General features: G+C 41.8%; 1 protein-coding gene across 2 annotated transcripts in view; it reads right to left on the bottom strand.

The window, feature by feature from the left end:
• The window catches only part of AMBRA1 (autophagy and beclin 1 regulator 1), a 177,550-nt gene that overhangs the window by 75,824 nt on the left and 82,742 nt on the right, over nt 1-18,984 (bottom strand). For both annotated transcript variants that reach the window (XM_066636722.1, XM_066636723.1), the window contains one exon: nt 5,155-5,265. In XM_066636722.1, coding sequence (XP_066492819.1) covers nt 5,155-5,265 — 111 coding nt within the window. The remainder of the gene's footprint in view (nt 1-5,154; nt 5,266-18,984) is intronic.

Below are 18,984 nucleotides of genomic sequence, written 5' to 3'. Positions count from 1 at the left end.
CAACAAAGTGGAGAGCAACAAGGGGCTAGCAAGCTAAATGGTTAGGCTCCTTCCCTGGGCCTGCCTGCATTCTCTTGGGAGTTCCCTCTTATCTGGATTTTTTCTTTAAGCCAAAATCCATCCTCACTCTCCATCCCTAAATTCAGCTTTCCTGAATTCAGAGATCATGAATCCAGCAGTCATGATTAGCTCTGTGAGTCACGTCAGCATTTAAGTTGAGCACTTCATTCTTCTGACAGCCTCACTTATTACATAGCTGATGTGACATATGCTAATTTTTTCCAATAAGATTACTGCCACCAACTCATAAGTGTCCATTAAAGTAAGCCCCTGTATTGCCATTCCTTATCTGCTATTTCTAGTACAATTATGAAATACAGCAATTATTTGGTGGATGCTACAGATCACATCTTCTCCTGTTTGAGAGGCAACTCCTGGAATCAATGATCAGCTTTATATAAGGATTTTCAGAGGGTACTGATAGGAGCAGATCAAGTTCATGAATACTTCGAGCAGAATGTGAACACTTTTGGGACACGGGGCCATTTAATTATTTGATTTTGTCTATAAACTACTTTGTGAACTTTTTTGTTGAAGAGCAGTAAATATTCTTAATAACCAGCACCTTCTCTGGAAAAAATTCAATGTGATGTTTAATGACAACCACCCAGCCCACTAATTAATGTCTTTGTCATTCCAATTCCTCATGTTCTGCTTCTGCAATGGTCAGAACTTGCAGGAACCATGGTTTCATTTTCTTCATTGAAGAACAAAAACTGAGTTACTAAAGGGTAATAATTTTGGAATGAAAATATGTGCACCAACCTTCATTAGTTTGGCTTAAACCAATGAAAGTGTATTTAATCCTACTGGGTAATTTATTTCAAAGATTTATATACCACTTTCTAAAACTAGAAGCTGTGCACAACAAAGGTTATAGAAAGAAAACATTAAAATAAAACCAACTAAATTAAAAATTGAAAAACAATACAAGAGCAGGTAAAACAGCTATTTTACTTCATAGGGACCCTTTTCAACTCCTGTTGCTGCTTTATGTCATATAGTAACAAGAGTAAAAAGGAAGTTCCTCCCTCCTCAGAAGCCAACAAAACAAATAGGTCTTTAAGCCTGCTAGAAACCATGTGGTGAAGGGCTGTCCTCAAGTCTTCTGGTAAACTATTTCAGAGACATGGTGCCACAACAGAGAAGGCTCTGCACCTTGCAGCCATCTCCTTCCTTCAGATGATGATGGTATCTTAAGACACACTCTCTCTGATTATTGCAAGTGATGTAAATGAAAATATGGGCAAAGGTGGCCCTTGAGATATCCTGGCCCTATGCCATACAGGGCCATAAAACCACTTTGTGGTGAGCAATAGGAGAACAAAATTCTTTTAAGGAGTCAAAAGTGATTTAATAGCACCCAAATTTAGAAGTGCATCAGTGAAGGAATATAAGAAAAGCCTTGCTTGATTAGACCAAGAATCCATCTAACCACTAACATCATCTCGATTTCCCATGATTTCCAGTCAACTGTTTCAGGGAAGACCACAAACAGCAAATAACCCCCCTTGCTCAACCACCCAGCAACTGGTATCCAGGAGGTAAACAGTCTCTGAACAAAGAGATTGCAACAGTTATCATGGATAACAGAAGCTGAGAGACCCATGATCCATGAATTTGTCAAATTTTTTAAGCCATCTCAGTCAGTGGCCAGTTACAACACTGTATGTAGTTATGTTGTGTGAAACACTGCTCTATTTGTCTCTCCTGAATCCACTGCTGTTTTAGGGCTGAAGTGAAAGAATCCCAGGCAATCCAGACTCTGACCCTCAAACACTCAGTAGCACAGATAACTATTATTTGTCTTTCACCTGGGTAAGAATGACACTAATTTAGCAAATTTTAGTTGACAGGAGAACCACTGCACCACCTTACATCTTAAAAGTCACCATCTATAGGTAGGCACAGAAAGCAATAACTGTATAGTCTAGTTTTATGAATCACATAAGCTTTGTGTCTGACTTTTGATTTTCTGACAGGCTGTAATATTGAGAGGAAATGCTAAGTGTGACAAAGAATGAAATACAAAGCAAATTTCAAACTTAAGAAAATAAAGCCAAGCAGACCAAGCGTCAGGCACCATATGAATAAGACCTAACCCTTTGATCTCTAAACTTTACAAAGAGGACCTGAAGAATTCTGTACTTGTTTAACGTACGCATGTCAATGTTGCCCTCTGAACCGTCTATTGCTATTCTATGGTTTCCTTTTGTTGGAAAGCACCATTTTAAACATACAGGCAGACATTCATATCTGCAGGTTCGGTACCCACGAATTTGAATACCCACGGCTTTCAAACCTGTGGGGAAGGCCACCTGATTGGCCAATTGGGCCAAACCCAATTGGAGCTATGCAGCCTCCCCAGCCATCAGAAGGGCCAGAGCACAGCTCTGGTCAGGTTCAGTGGGGTTGGGGCCCCCTGAAATTTGCAGATTTTATTATCCACGGGACCCCTGCAGACAATAAGGGCCACCTTTATTGGTATGTCCACCCACAAAAGTCCCCCAAACTGCTGGGACTCAAATAGTCTAGGGTAGTGGTTGCCAAACTGTAGGTCTGGAACCCACTGGTAGGTTGTGACCCAGTGTTTGACGGTTTGCAAAACTGACAGGGCAGATTAGGCTATGCGCATCAAGGGTTAAACAAGCTGTTAGGAAGGAAGGAGAACTGCTGCCCAATCATCATTACAGTCACACCCCTTGGCATTTATAAATCAGGCAGCAACCTCTAGAGCAGCGTTTCTCAAACTGTGGGTTGGGACCCACTAGGTGGGTCATGAGCCAATTTCAGGTGAGTCCCCATTCATTTCAATATTTTATTTTTAATATATTAGACTTCATGCTACCCTGGCATGTGACTGCATTTGGGGAAATGTTGCACATCTGTACTTTGAACAGGCTACTATTTATTTTCTTTTAATAATGATAGTCAATGGGACTAACTCCTGGGTAAGTGTAGGTAGGATTGCAGCCGAGTACTGTTAAAAATTTTCCTGCTTGATGATGTCACTTCCGCTCATGACATCAAGTTCGGTGGTTCCTGACAGATTCTCATTCTAAAAAATGGGTCCTGGTGCTAAATGTGTGAGAACCACTGCTTTAGAAACTCTAAAAGTTTGGGAACCACTGGTCTAGGGCAGTGGTTCTCAAACTTACCCATCTTTAGCACAGAGCTTGGTAACCCAGAAATGCCAAGCTTCCACATTTCTTTTTATGTGAAAAGCCTGTTTCCAGAGCAGGTTCTCACAGGCCAGCGTGTTTTCATCAGTGAGAACATGACACGGCTCAGTCCAGAGTGAACCAAAGAACGCCAAGCAGAAATTTCCATCAGAAATTGGTTAGTAGTCAACCAGAGGTTGATAATAACATGCTTCTAACAACAACAATGTCTTTTTTAAAATTTAAATTGGACCCTTGCCCTTGAATCTACTGCATGAACAGTGAGTATACATGATAAATAATCATACATGTTCTTTCCCAGTAATTTCCTGCTAGCACTTCCTCTGCTGTATCCTTTGTGTCGCTTTTGGAGCTTTCAGGACAGGGACCTGACGTTTGACATGTTCAGGCATGATGTTTATAATACATATGCTATGGAAGGTCGGATTTCCCAAGTCACTGAATACAGTGATACCTCCATTAAAAGTGAGAATCTGTTCCTAGAAAGCAGGATGTTGTCTGAAAGAGCATTATAGGAAATGCCACTGGAGGATGAGAGGACCATGGAGAATACACTGCTCCCATTGGCTACAATAACTTTCAATCAACCCCAGATGACAAGTGTTGTAGCAAATCTATGCTAAAGGAGACAGCATTATGGCAAATATTACTGTAGTGTGCTTTAATAATCAAATTCCAATTACATCCAAGAAATTTTGGGGAATGATATAGTACATGCAAAGAAAGACCTTGATCTTTTCTTCTTTACTTCCTCTTTAACCACTTCATGTGTCGAGAGAGGTAAATAAGAAGATGACGACTACCTTTGATAACAACACCTTCATAAATAGCAGACCTAATGCTTAATCTCTGATGGAACATTTTAAACAAAGTCATACCAGCTATACGGGTCTTCTACTTTTCAATTTCTGAAAAATGAGGAAAAACGTTTATAGCCTAATGAATCTCCACCTACAGAAGATTTCTTGTAAGAATTCTGCAATGAAGCCCAACACACGGCAACAAAAAAAAATGGACAGAATAATATGACTGCATATAAGTTACATAAGCCTGTTCAAATGCCATTTGGAAACACAGAGTGGGGGAGGGTGGAAGCGATGAAGTTAGGCAAAAGAGGTATTTGTGCTCTTCCCAATAGTAGTCCTTTATGGTGATTGGGCAAAAAAGATTCTCAGTACAGAGAATCCCTGTTGGCAATGCAACTAGGCTAACACTCCTCAGTCTCGATCCCACTCTAGTCACACATGTAACTCCATGTGACTAGCTGTACCAGACCACAATGGATGCATGTAACTAAATAAAGTAATGCAACATGCATAAACGTAACCCACATTCAGATGCACATCTAGGGTGTCTTGCCTTGCGGCACTACAATTAAGCTACGGAGGAAGACAGAGACTATCCCTATTGCTGGAACAGTACAGCTGCCTCAGCAACAAGGGGTTCTCTTTTCTCCCTTACCCACTTAATATAAAAATTCACTGTAAAGCTTTGTCTTCATTTGTCTTTGGTGACTTTGTAGCTTAGCCAAATCTGATCAGTTACACAACTTGACACCAATGCATTCCCTGTAAGATTGCTAAACTGCCAGAAACACCAGGAAAGCAGAAAGTATCCACATCCCAATGGCAGCCGAAGTGGGGGTGTAAGGAAAGCTACCAAAAGCTGCCAAGAAGTATACAAGGATTCAATCCCTTCAAAAAGTCCCCTTTTCACAGCAACATTTTCAAAATGTGACATTGTTCTATTAGAAATCCAAACATTATGGTTGGGACCCAAGAGAAACGTGTATGCCATATATGAATGCATACAAGGCATATCTTTGATAAAACAGTCTCCCACCTCCTTTCCTCATAAATCATAAGCTGCCCTTGAAATTCAGGGTAGATAGCAGTTCCCCTTTCCAGCTTACCGTTGCTTATTTCAGGCAAGTCAAATTTGGTGAAATCCCACCACTGAAGCCGGTAGGTGGTATTGGCAATATTGCTGGCCACAGCAGACTGTCCATCTCCAATCACGGCCCCTAGGGACAAAGAGTGGGGGAGGGGGGGAAGAGAGATTACTAAATCAACTTCAAAGAATATGATTTACATAACTATTTCAGAACACAGAAGTCTTCAGGTCCAATGGTCAAAGATTTCTTGGCTCCTTAGGAAAAATCAAACGAAGCAAATCAGAGGATGCATGGGAGTCGAAAGAAAAGGGTAACTGAAACTAAAAACTTGTCAAGTGATAACAACAGTGGGGAGGTTGCAAATATAAACAACTATATTCATTACCACATGGTTGTATTTACCCATTAATTAGGAAGAGAGTACACAAAATTGCACAACCAAATAATTCTTATACATGATCTTGCACTAAACTTGTGACAGCCAAGTAGCCAGGAGAGAATTTGTTTCTGGTTTTTTAACAGCACAATCAACAGTGCTCTTTGCCAATGCTAATAAGCTACGCTCACTGTAAACCTCTGCTATCTCTCAAATTCTGAACGGAAATCCAGTAACCATGTCATTCTGCTTCTTGATAACTCTTTCTGAAGAACCTAGCACTGCTCCCAGAAGACAACGGGAAACCAGTTTGGGGGGACGGACTAATTTAGCTGAACTACATTCATATCTGCTGTTTACAGGTATAGGGAAAGCAAGGTCTACTTTTCTTTTGGTACGATAAGTGCTATATTGGCAGGACATTCTGGTGGCAATATGGGCCACAATTCAGATTCCTCAACCACCAGCTCATCTGCCCCTAATAAACCAAGCCGACCTATCAATTATATCAAAATTCACACTTGATTAAAAAATACAACAGAGTTTGTAGTACTTGTTCTAATATTTGGTGGCATTACAAGTGAAAATTTTCCTTCTTATGTTCACGTTGTAAGCCAAGCAAATGTATCTCACCTCCCTGGTATCTTGAACACCTAAGGCTAGTAAAATGGTTAGGAAGCATGCTCCCCCCCCCACACACACACACACTCACACATGCTTGCTTACCTCAATGGAAGTTTATCAACTGACTCTGGAATATGCTTGCCTTTTGCAATTTATAGCTTCTGTGACAGATACTATCACTAGTACGATATGCTCTACACCTACTACAGATTTTAGATCCAGCATGCTGCATCCCAGCATCTTCCACTATTTCATCAGATTCCTAGTGTGTCTACTATATTGAAATCTCCTTTCAGTAGCAGCAAAGCTCACCTAACTTTGAGGTTTCTGGTACAGGATTTGATACAGCTGACCACACAATTTTCATAATCCAGCTCTAATGGTTAAGTAGGAGTGTCAGATCTGGATTTGAGCTATTCCAGATTCTCTGTTTCAAAATCATGGAACATTATCAGTGTGGTTTTGCAGCACTATGGTAGGAAAAGCTATTCTGACTTATTTTGACTTTTTAAAAACACTTTTAAAAGTGGAGTCCAGCATCTGTGGCATCTGCAGGAAGTGAAATTCACAGGTGCCACGGAGCTGCAGATAAGGTGGGTCCACTGTAGTGAAGTACATTTTACATGAAATTGCCTTCTGCTTAAAAGCTTCAGCTAGCAGAGATGTGGATAAATGAGTACTGTACCTATTCAACCTGTTCTGTGACAATTGCACTGGTTGCCAATTACCTTATGGGGTCAATTTCAGTTCGTACTGTTCAATTCCTTCATAGTATGAAACCTACATCTCTCATTCACGCACCCTCTCTCCCTACAGTTCAGTGGATGCTTTCGTTGTGCAGGGAAGACCTGTACCATATGCACACACCACAGGAAGTAAGGTCATCTGGGACAAAAGCAGGGTATTAATCTTCTTATCAGGGCTAAACACCATCCCCAATGAAACCCAAAACCATGCAATCTGGGCAGAGTTTTTTTTTTTTTTTTAAAGAATGCGAAGCCTACCTCAACCATAGCCGGGTTGGTGAATTGGTGCTGAATTGGTGCTTTTGGTTCTGTAGTACTATTTCTGTAGAGTGCCCTGCACTGGTAATGGATTTTGTTTGATGTATTGCTATATTGTTATTGGATTTTTAAAGTGTTGCTTTCTTAGAAGTTACCGCAGGTATTTCAAAAGGTGTGAGGCAAATGTTCTTTAATAATATTTTGTCTCCAACTTTTCTTTTGATATATTAAATTGTTTTGATTGCCTCATTAGTTCCTACACATTTATTTCCATCAGCCTTTATCCAATCTTCACTTCCAAATCAATGAACACTTACAATAGTCTCTTTGCACCAAAACAATTCCCAGCACCTGCCATCACTATCTCAGTTGCCTCTCAGAAAAATATTACTTATACAGCATCATCAGTGCACATGATACTTTACAGAGGCTTATGAGGCCAAAATACAGCAGCCTCTGCCCCCAAGGTGCTTACAGCCTGAAACTGACAACTGAGAAAACAATAGACAAAGAAAGGGAAAGACAAGGGTAGGGCTGGAAGTTGTTGGTATCCTTCAGTCACGGAAGACTATGGTATCGCGCTCTGAATGGTGGTTCTGGAACAGAGTATAACATCTCCAGTGCGCGAAGCCCGGGTAAAGTAGATATAGAGCATAGACTGTTTCCCATGCAGCAAATCCCCCCTCTCCACATCGCTGAAATGGTCCAATGGAAAGGCAGAGACCAATACGGTTGGTTCCAGCGGCATCGCAGGAGTTGCCAGAACGTGACTGTGTTCAATCATGAACTGCCTCAGGGACTCCTGCTCCGGATTTTGCCTCAGGGTTGACTCCTGAAACCTTTTCCGTAACTGGATGTAGCTACAAGGCAGTGGAGGTCTGGGATCAGAGTTTTCCTTCTCTCAGATGAGCTGCCTTCCCAGGCTAATGAGTCCCATCTACCCAGTGGCTGTTTAGTCGCCTCTTACAACAAGTACAGCCAAACTGAGGGCCTATTCTTATCCCCAGCCCCCAGGGGATAGGGCCGGAAGTAAGTTAACCAATATAGCAAGACATACTTCATGGAGAACAAGGATTAAGAGAGGGAAAGCAAAATGCCAAGCAGTCAAGTTTTGTTTTTAATGAGAGATCGTATATATCTCAAGACTCTGGGAAGCTGACACTAAACTAAAACAATCTTAGGAAGAATGAACATTATACCATACAGCACATGGTATTTCAAATCACTATATTATGTGAAGGAAGCTATGGAAGACACTACAGGAACAATACTGAACAAAGACGTTTCAGGTAGCTTAAGGTTATGAAATATGCTAGACAGTCCAATTGCGTTGGCAGATGATTCATGTTTGCTATGCACTGATTGGCACAACAGTATATAAGGTGAGGAGGCCTAGCTGTCTGCATTCTTTCAATTCTTTTCTCCCTTTGGTCTCCACTTATCAGAACTGAGCAAGAAAGGTCTGTACAATGAAATAAAGTCTGCCTGGAGAGGGCCAAGTCTCAAATGGCCAACTATTCTTCAATATATGTTGCTCCATTCATCCAGTTTTTCTTGCAGCTTATGTAGGCAACGCAATTACTGTATGTCTGCCCAGAAACATTCTTTCATGTCTCCGAGGTACACATGACATGTTAGCATAAATCATGGATTAAAGCACCAGCTGCAAAATCTGCATTCCATAACTGAGGAAGGAAATGTCCAACAAATAAGGACACTATAGCAGAATAACCTCTACCCCTAAGTTGCAGCATTCACTTGTGGTACCCCAGAGCAATAAAGAACGAAAGATAAACAATTAGAACTCATGTCATAGCTTGGCCATATTTAATCTGGCCCTTTTATGTCAGGACTCTATACTCAGCAAATGGACAATTTAAAATCTCAGGCTCACAAAGGGAAGTGCTACCTCAGGGGTGTCTAATTTATTTCATATAGTGGGTCAAAAAGCATTCATGATGCCTGCTGAGGACCAGAAGTGATGCCATTAAGCAGGTGATGACCAGAAATAAGCAGAGAAAATATACAAACCTTGATCATATTTTCAAGATATGGGAGAGCCTGATTATCCCATGAGTGGCCCTTTCAGCAGTGCTGCTGATGTCAAGGTATCACATCACAGCTCAGCAGCTGAGAGGTGCTCTGCAAACTGATGCCTCAGCCAACCCTTCAGCAGCGACACCTCAGCAGAACTAGAGCTGCTGAAAAGGGTGACCTGCATGGTTATTGGGCTTTTCCAGAACTGCCCTTTCAGCAGTGCTGCTTCTGCCAATATGTCACTTTGCAACTCAGAGCAGTTGATGGTGGTACTGGGAGAGCCCAATAATCGCTGGGTCAGATAAAGAGCTTCCACAGGCCATACCTGCCCCACAGGTCCTAGGTTTGGCACCCCAGCCTAGTGAACGAAAAAGAAAGAGTACAGTGATTACCATAACAAGAAAAGGCAAGGAGGAGGCCCTTCTCCACTGTGACACCCATGTGGAATTTCCGACCACAAGGAATTTGAATAACAACCTTCTTGATCAATTTCCAACAGCAAATAAATATTTTCCTATGTAGCAGGGCTATCCAAACTCTGGCCTGGGGACCAGATCTGGGGTTCAGACAAACACATCCACCTGGTGAGCAGACCTTACTGTTCCACTGGGTCGACGCATGCAGTCCTCCTTGATCGGGGGCAGAGCGCTCTCGGCAGTCACATCTGCCCAGACGTCCTGTCACACAACCTTCTGGGATGCCAGGCAGCAGATGCAACTGCCCAGAGCGTCCCTCTCCCTTGATCAAGAAGGACTACACGCGTTGATCTGGCGGAATGGTAAGATGCGGTCTGAACAGGGACCACATTTCCATGGCGCAGTGGTGGTGAGTTTCGCCACTGCTGCTATATAGGAAAGGTTTTCCTATTGGTCAAGAGTAAATCCATTGGCAAAACAAAACTGAAAATTTCTAGGTTTTTTATTTTTAGATTATTTTAGGTTGCATGGGCATGCTTATTTCTTATCTTATTTAGGTGTTAAACTGGACTAAGGTTTTAATTTATTGCACTGAATGTTTTAATACTGTATGCCTCTTAGGGGTATTTTTAGCAGAAAAACTGCTAAGAAATATCAATTTCTTTTAGAAAAAATTATACTCCAGATAAGACAAGGAATCCTGGAACAGACATCGACAGAAAGATTTTTTTTCCTTTGATAAAAACAGTATGGAGATGCAAATAGCAATGAGATATTACATATGCAAAAATCCCATTATTTGGAATCTTTTGTACACTTGTTCAGTGATAAAGGAGAAGGGGAAATGTATGCAACAATTCCAATAAGTGGACATGGACAAGCGGGCACTTTGAAAAATCACATGTATTTTTAATGCCAGATGTGTCCAACATCTTACCATCAACTAGCTAGACAATTTATCTACCAATCCTTGTCAAGGGGTTGCTCTGCCAACAATATTGTACTGGTCACAATGTTCCCCAAGCATAACAAGTGCTTTCAAATAAGCTTCTAGATCAGGGGTGTCAAATTCATTTCATACATTGGGCCGAGTAGCATTCATGATGCCTGCTGAGGATTGGAAGTTCTGTGAGTAGGCAGAAAGTGATGTCGTTAAACAGGTCGTAACTAGAAATAAGCATTTTTTCTCACTTAGGAATTCACTAGGTGCAAATGACAGAAGAGAAAATTCACAAATCTTGATCATATTTCAATATATGGGAGAGCCCAGTTATCATGCAGGTCACCCTTTCAGCAGTGACATCTCAGCATTGCTCAGCAGCTGAGAGCCTGAGGGTCAGATAAACTTCTGCGGGCTGCATCCACCCCGTCTGACCCCTTTGTTCTAGATCAGGGGTGTCCAAGCATTTTGGCAGGAGGGCCACATCATCTCTCTGTGTCAGGGGCCAGGAAAAAAAAAAGAATTTACATTTAAAATTTGAATAAATTTACATAAATGAATACGTTAGAGATGGAACTTATATGAATAAATGAAGGTCTTGTAGTAGCTCAGGGCCTATAGAAGGCCTTGCACAAAGCAAGGCCAGCCTTCGCTTCATTGCCACTGCTGCATCACAATCATGAATTCTTTTTGTTGATGCAGAAGAGGGGGCAGAGCTGTTTCTCATTCAACCACTTCTTGCCCACTGTCTTGTCGAAGCCAAATACAGGCAAGTGTTTGGTCTGGTAACATCAGAACAACTGTAGAGATTGGAACAGAAGGTAAGAAACCTGTAACGATTCACCTTCAGATGGTAATTTCTACACAAATGGCCACAATTTACCAACTGCAAATCAACCCACATCACAAGTGTTTATTGTGTATTTTACACATTGATAAAATGTCTGCACTTATACTAATTAGGTAATTAAGAAATGTAATTATTAAATTACATCCAGTCACACATTTAGCAAAAAGTAAATCCATTTTCTATCATGCGTTATGCAAGACAAAGTATCTCAAACACCCAACGCATATAAAAGGGTACACTCTGGAAAACGAGTCTAGTAACAGAAGAGAATGGATGAATGGATGGAGCATTGCAGAGTATAGGAGGGACGATGACAATCAAGAACCTCCAGAGATCAAGCAGCAAAATCAAAATATTTTCACTTAAATTCATAATTTAATCTATTTTACTTAATAAGCATTTCCTATCTGTTTCCAGCTTGCAAAACACTATGTATCTCATGGCTTCTTAAACAAATCTATCCCAGCATAAGCTCTGTTTAACACACATTAATTTCAACATAAATTTTGTTAACAGTCTACAAAGTCCTTTGTGGAAAGAAAATGTTAGTCTTCAAGGTGACGCAGTACTCTTTGTTGTTTTTGTTGCTAAAGACTAGCATTGCTACCCCTCTAGAACAGCTTATAAAAAGATCATCAACAAAGAGAACTGGGATTATACAGGGCAGTTGACAAAACGGATCCTATCAGTTAAGGGTTGAATATGCAAGATCAGTTTTTTCATGACCCACTCTCAGGACTCTCTTGACAAACTGTTTTGGAGACATCTGGAGCTTCCTTTGTCTTGCAGATTCAAAGATGATGAAAGCAGTTACTCAATGGTCTAGTGCTTGCCACTGCTGCAGAAAAGAAATCTCAACCTCATTCCAAAGATGATTTAGATTTCAAAATGCTGAAATGCAAGCGGAAGGGCAATTGAAATGCAGTGAACGTGGGTTTGATTGGCAACTTTCCTGCGTCTGTCTATCACTGGATAATAAACACTGGGTGATGACAGAAATGAAGATAAATTCTTTCTGTAGTATCCATCCTTCTTCAACCACCCCCAGTCAGCATATGACAAAAGAGTCAAGGGGAGAAAAAAGTCAATCCTTCAACAACAAAAATGACTTGTATATACAGGTAGCCCTTGGTTTGTACCGTTTTGAAACCAGAAGGCCAAAAATATCAAAAAGGACTGCTTGCATTTGGAAAGTATGAGTCCAGCACAGTAGCTCTACTTCTCTTTAAGAGGAGGAAGAGAACAAACAATGTACAACATGAGCCCATGCAAGTGTTCTCAGCAGCAAATCTCACTGAATTCAGTACAACTTACTCTCGCACATGCATAGAACTGCAGGTTTCACTTGCAAGGAGAGGCTCCTAAATAAATCACTTAACTAAAAGTCTAGTATGTTGAGCTAAAAATATATTTCTGCTTTTCTCATACCTCTGCCCCCACCAATATTGCAAGACAGAGGCAGATTCATACCCCCCTTCTCTTCTCACCCCAGACGCAATGCTCTGCAAGCACCAGTAGGGGAACCTCTTGTGCCACCTAATTATTATTATTAACAGTATTTATATACCGCTTTTCAACTAGAAGTTCACAAAGTGGTTTACAGAGAAAAATCAAATAACTAAATGGCTCTGCTCTCCCAGTTGGGCTTAATGCATGCAGGCATTATAGACACAAAATACAATACCATTTGGGGGAGGGGGGAGATGCTTGGAACATAACTCATTGACTTCCCATGAGTATAATAATGTCCCATGACATTATGTCCATACGTCCATAATGTCCCATGACATTATATAATTAGGCTCATTTTACCCTTTTTATTTTTGCACCATGTTCCTTCAGGTATGGGAACCCCACTGGAAACCAAGGACTCCCTGTATTTTCTTTCCTCATTGAATGGATAAGTTGATATGAAGGCATCCTGTTGTCACTATTAATCCTATCAAAAGTCCATGTATTCTGACACATAGAGGAATATGTATTTAGGAGTCAAATAATACACACGCTGGGCTGAACTTTAATCAGCTTCCGTGTGGTGACCTCTGAACCAGTGTCCTTCAAACCTTTCTTTCCAAAGCCCAGTACTATACTGCCAGCTTGCTGCTCAATAGCAGCTGAGTGGCGACCAGTGAAGGTGAGGCAATGGAGGCTATCCACCCATAAGACCCACCTGCAGGGCAAGGTGGCATGGGGTGGAGAAGAGGAAAAAGAAAAACAGCAAATGAAGGCTGGATAAGCTTTGGGGAGTGGAAAAGTGTGAATAAATTGGGTTGTTTTGACTTGCGACCCAGGTAAAAACATCTCGCAACCCAGTACTGGATTGCAACCTATACTTTCAAGAACATTGCTCAAGACCAGTGAAATTACTCTAAAGCAGAGGTTCTCAAACTTTGAGGGAGCTTTACTCCCTCAGTAAGTTCTTGCAGGGGAGGCCAGGATCGCGTCACTAAGGGGGGTGAGGGGGGGTGCTTTGCACGTTATGTAGGCAAGGCTGCGGTAGGCTACAGGAGGTAGGGGGAACCCTGTGCAGCCCTGCACAGCGCTCCCTGTGGCTTGGAACGTTCGCTAAACGCGGGCGCAAAGCAACTCCTGCAAAATGGAAGTGCTTTCCACCTGCTTTTAGCGAACGTTCTAAGCCTTGGGGAACACTGTGCAGGGCTGTGCAAGGCTCCCTGCACTTCCTATAGCAGCACTGCCTTCTTGAAGTGCAAAGCACCCCCCTTGCCCCCCTTAGTGACACAATTCTGGGGATCACGCCGCTGCCTCCCTCCCCTTCCCCTGCCCCTTAAAGGGATGGTCGCGACCCACCAGTCTGAGAACCACTGCCCTAAAGACAAGGTGTTTCAGTCTTTTCACTAAGAGAGTTTTCCCAGAGCACTTTGCTTTTCATCTAGGATTCACAGACTGACCTGAAAGGCTAGTCATCTTTGTTCTCTGCAACAAGTTTGAAATGGAAAAGCATCAGGAAAAGGAAAAATATGGGTGCCACGGTGGTGAGGAATAGCTTCATTTGTTATACATGATTGATGAGTATCATGACATTCCTTTACCATTTTACAAAAGTTAGTTCTATTATGCAACAAACATGTCACTGTAGCATTACACGCACCTGTAAGTTATTTAATTATATCTGTTATATTAAATGCAAGACCCTTTGCAACTAAACAGGAGGTCTGGTCTAGAGGGTACAGCCTCTGTTAGCCCAAAGGTAACATCTGAAGGTCGCCAGTTTGAGGCCACCGCCGTGAATGGCGAGACCTTGAAGCAGCTGATAAGCTGAGCTGAGTTATTCCACCTGCTTTTTGGTGTGAGCGAAGAAGCATCTTGGCTGCCCTTCAAGTGAGAGATGAAGGAGTTGCTTGTCAGCCAGCGTGGGAGGCAACTGGGGGCCAGAAGTGAAACCAGACTGTGAAAGATCCATCTGAAATGTTGTGCGGTTCTTGAAAGATAGAACCTTTCTGCTATTGTAAAAATCCCCTCGGGGTTTAGAGACAGCCTGCCTACGTGAACCGCCTTGAATAAAGTCAGAGGAGTGATCCGATGACCAGAAAGGCAGTATATAAATACCAATATTATTATTATTATTTATAAACACCAATATAAGAAATGTTTCAAAGCACGGTGCACTTCAAAACACACTTGCATTTCCTTCCTACCCATGTCACTCACAACAACAATGGAAACACTGTACAACACATGAAGAAAGATAAGGCTGTCCTAGACCAGTGGTGGTGAACCTTTTGGGCTTGGCATGACAAATTCGGAAAATGTCTAACTTGATACCAAGGAATGCGCCCCCTCCCCTGAGGAGAGTTTAATCCCATGTGCTTAGCTGTCATTTGGATCTTATTAATGATTTTTAAAACTGGATTCTGAACTGAGAACACAATGCATAATGCTTGCCATTTGGTTTTTGACTGTTATATTTTGTTATACCTTGTGGCTTAAATAAACTAGGATCAGAATATGAAGACACTTTTGATTAAGTGTCTTATATGCCACTTTTCTGCCTTGAACAAGGCAGTTTACAATTTTAAAATTATAACATGTTATAAAAGACTTAGAAAGCAGCATTGCTACTGGCTGTTAATTGTCTTTTTAGATGGCAACAAGATCTCCATGGTCTGAGTTTTTTTCTTTCTTGGCTTCTCTTGGGACATACTGGTTTAAAAAGGTCAAGAGGAGGTGGAAGAGGGGCTGCCCAACAGATCTCTCATGTCATTGATAGTCTCTTCAGGAGTCAATGGCAGGAGCTCCCTGGTGTGGGCCTTTTATCTTTCCTTAGGACAAAAAGGCCTTAAAACCCTCAGGATGTCATGGCCACTACTAGCAGGTGCCTGTAACATTCATGCAACCTGGTAGCAATCTAGATCACAACCATAACACTTTAGGTTGAGGAGAAGGGAAAAGGTTAATCAAATTTCCCAGTAATAATATATTGCTGTGTTAGTACTAGGGTAATGCAATGCCACCAAACCAATTTGGTTTCATGCAACAAGATGAGCAATAGCTGCTTATTTGTACTATTAAATGACTGTCTGAAAAGGCCTGACTACCAGTGGGGGTTTTCAAACCTGACCCCCACAACTTTCCCCTCCTCCAAGTCTGGACCACAATAGAGAATTTCTATAAAATGGTAGAAAAGGTTTAGCCATTCTTCAAGGTGAACAAAAAATGCGAACACTACAAGTAAAATTAAAGACATTTATTTTTGCTTAGCACTTTTAGCATTTAAACACAGGGACAAGTTCACAAGTTCCCTTCATTTTTTGCTTACCTTTCTGGTTAACAGATATTTTCAGAATCAGTCAAATTCCCTAACCTTACTTTTTGAGATTTTTGATAGGACTATAAACTTTAGCTAGCAGGATCTCATGAGTCTGTGTAATAGAATCCCTTGCACAAAGGACTCTCCTCTATAATCCTACCCGTGGGTCCTATTGCTTGGTTGCTTGCATCTTCATTAAATGCTGGGGAAATCAGTTTTTTTAGCTTCCACGTCACTGTTTATTCTTTGCACAAAACAGAGCAAAATCTGTGCCTCGCAGGCACGTCTTTGTACAAACCTCTCCCTTTTTTCTTTCTGACTTTTCAGAGCATGAAATATGCCTGCTAATCCTAATTGCTGCAGATGACAAGCCTTGCAGTATAGGACAAACAGGACAGCTTTCCCCCAGTAAGCACAACCCTGTACAGCACCTACAGTCTTCTTTATTGTAGACAACTACTACCTATTAAAGAGTAATCACATCAGCTTATATTTCTTGCTTTACTAATAAGAGAAGTTTGCTCTGCATTCTTTATGCAACTAGTGTATACAGGATTTCATTAAAAAGGATGCCATTTTCCTAGGAGTGCTTCGCTTGCTCTGGCTAAGCTCCGTAGTTCACAAAATTAATTGGCATCTAAACTATTTCCATTCTAGTGTTCTGATCTCACCCTACTGCTGTGAGAAAGTACCTCCTTCTACCAAAGTAGCAGCGTCTATCAAAGCAGAATAACAAGGTTTGTGTGTGACACAGTAACACTCCCCGGAATAGCTAATACAACTGTTCTTGTCCTCATTTCTTGCTTGCTTTATCCTTGTCACTCAGAAAGGAGATACAGTTCTGAATAGCATACATCTTGAGACAAAAGCCAGATGAAAAACAATACTGTACATGCAAAAGGCACAGGCATTCAAAAGCTTAAATCTCAGACATCAAAATATAGTCGAAATGTACATATTTTGCACTTCCAAAAAACACTCTGGTTCAGATTCTGCCTAGCCTTCAGGAGACTGCCATAGCTGTGGCACAGCCACTGAGAAGGTATGTCTACATGCTTTTAAAATCTAAACAGATGAAATAACCAAGACAAGTTGATTGATCCAGGAGACCACAATGTGAAAATATAGGATATAAGGTGCCCTGTGGAAATTCAAACCCTTGTTTGTTTGTTTCTGGTATCTCTCTTACTTTTCACATTCTCTCATTCACAAACCGGCAGAGTAACAGCTCCCTCCTCCAATGATATTTCTTCCCCTCCTCTTCTCGAACAGTCCCATCTGTCCTTAGACTCATTGAGCCAACAGGCTTTTGCTTTTACTTTTAAACTTCTGAGCAATTGGAATGCTCATATACAGTATTTTCCATTAACTCAATAACTGAGCCAATAGAGGGAAACAGCAACACTCATTCTGAAAAGTGTTCTGAACCTGAAATATCATCATCTCAAACTCACTATGTCAAAGACTGAATCTCCACCCCCTATGGTCCATATTCACTGACCTCACCACCAGGCACCCTGAGGACAGACACATTGTGCTGGCTTTGACTCCTCTTGCTCCCCCTAATTCCACATATTCCATCTGTAGATAATGTCTTTCCCTCTACCAGCGGTTTTCAACTGCTGTGCTGCGGTACACTGGTGTGCCACGAGACAGCCTCGGGTGTGCCACGGGCCAAGAGCAGGCAGGAGGCAGGCAGCAGCCCTGCGCGCGCGGGAGAAGTGGCTGCTTTGACCCTCATGCAGTAGCGGGCGAAAAAGGAGCAGCCACGGCTGCTTTGCATCTCCTGCTGCTGAGGGAGAGGAAGGCTGCAACCCGATCCTCATTTACCTGGGAGTAAGCCCTGTTGACTATTATGGGGCTTACTTCTGAGTAGACATGCCTAGGATTGGGTATCAAGTCTGCCCCGCATGCTGATAGGGCAGCTAGAGAAGCCCGCAGAGTAAGTGAAAAGGAGGGAGGCAGGAGCAGGCAAGTAGGTCAGAAGGGAGCGAGTCTGCTGAGAACACTAGCCCAAGAACTGGCTGGCCTGGGGAAAGGTCCACGAAAGTCCCTTTTTCTGCCACAGTTGCCTGCAACTGCCCAAAGCAACCCTCTCTGCCTTGCCTTTTGCCTTTCAGAGGAAGGGCTTTGGACCACAATCCTATCCACACTTACCTGGGAGTAAGCCCCATTGACTATTATTACTTACTTCTGAGTAGACACGCCTCGAATTGGGTATTAAGAGCTCCTCTTTTACTGTACCTCCCTTCACTCCTCCTTATCTTTCAAAAGTCCAGAATCACTTTCCTCACATTCTCCCCCCACTCAAGCTGAATCCTGCACTTCTTTCAATCATGTATCTTCACTGCCCCTCACCCCACTGTGTGCTCAGTCTGACCTCTCTTTGCTAGCACTTTCTGGCATTACACCTTAATAACAACATTTTTCCTCCTTTCCAGAATCACATATACTCCAAACTTCATACTCTCCAAACTTCTTGTGAGTCTTTGGCTGCAATCCTAGCCACACCTTCCTGAGAGTAAGCCCCATTGAACAAAAAAAGGACTTACTTCTGAGTAGACCTGGTTAAGATTGTTCCCTTTGTCATGTAATGATTTAATTGTACTAATTGAAAATTAATTGTAATGTAGTAATTTAATGTAAGTAAAAAACTGGGATTGTGCCTTGACAATTTTAGGGCCTTGTCAGTGTGCCGTGAGCTGAAAAAGATTGAAAATGGCTGCCCTATACAATATTGCCAAATCCGGTCCTTCCTTTGTGTCTCCTCAGCTAAAACTAGTTCAAGCCCTGATCATCTTTCAACTTGACTACTACAGTGTGCTCTTCACTC

Source organism: Tiliqua scincoides, chromosome 1 (assembly GCF_035046505.1).
Source record: "Tiliqua scincoides isolate rTilSci1 chromosome 1, rTilSci1.hap2, whole genome shotgun sequence".
NCBI classification, from domain to species: Eukaryota; Metazoa; Chordata; class Lepidosauria; order Squamata; family Scincidae; genus Tiliqua; species Tiliqua scincoides.
Note: the sequence above shows the minus strand (reverse complement) of the source record. Positions and strands in the feature narration are given on the sequence as shown.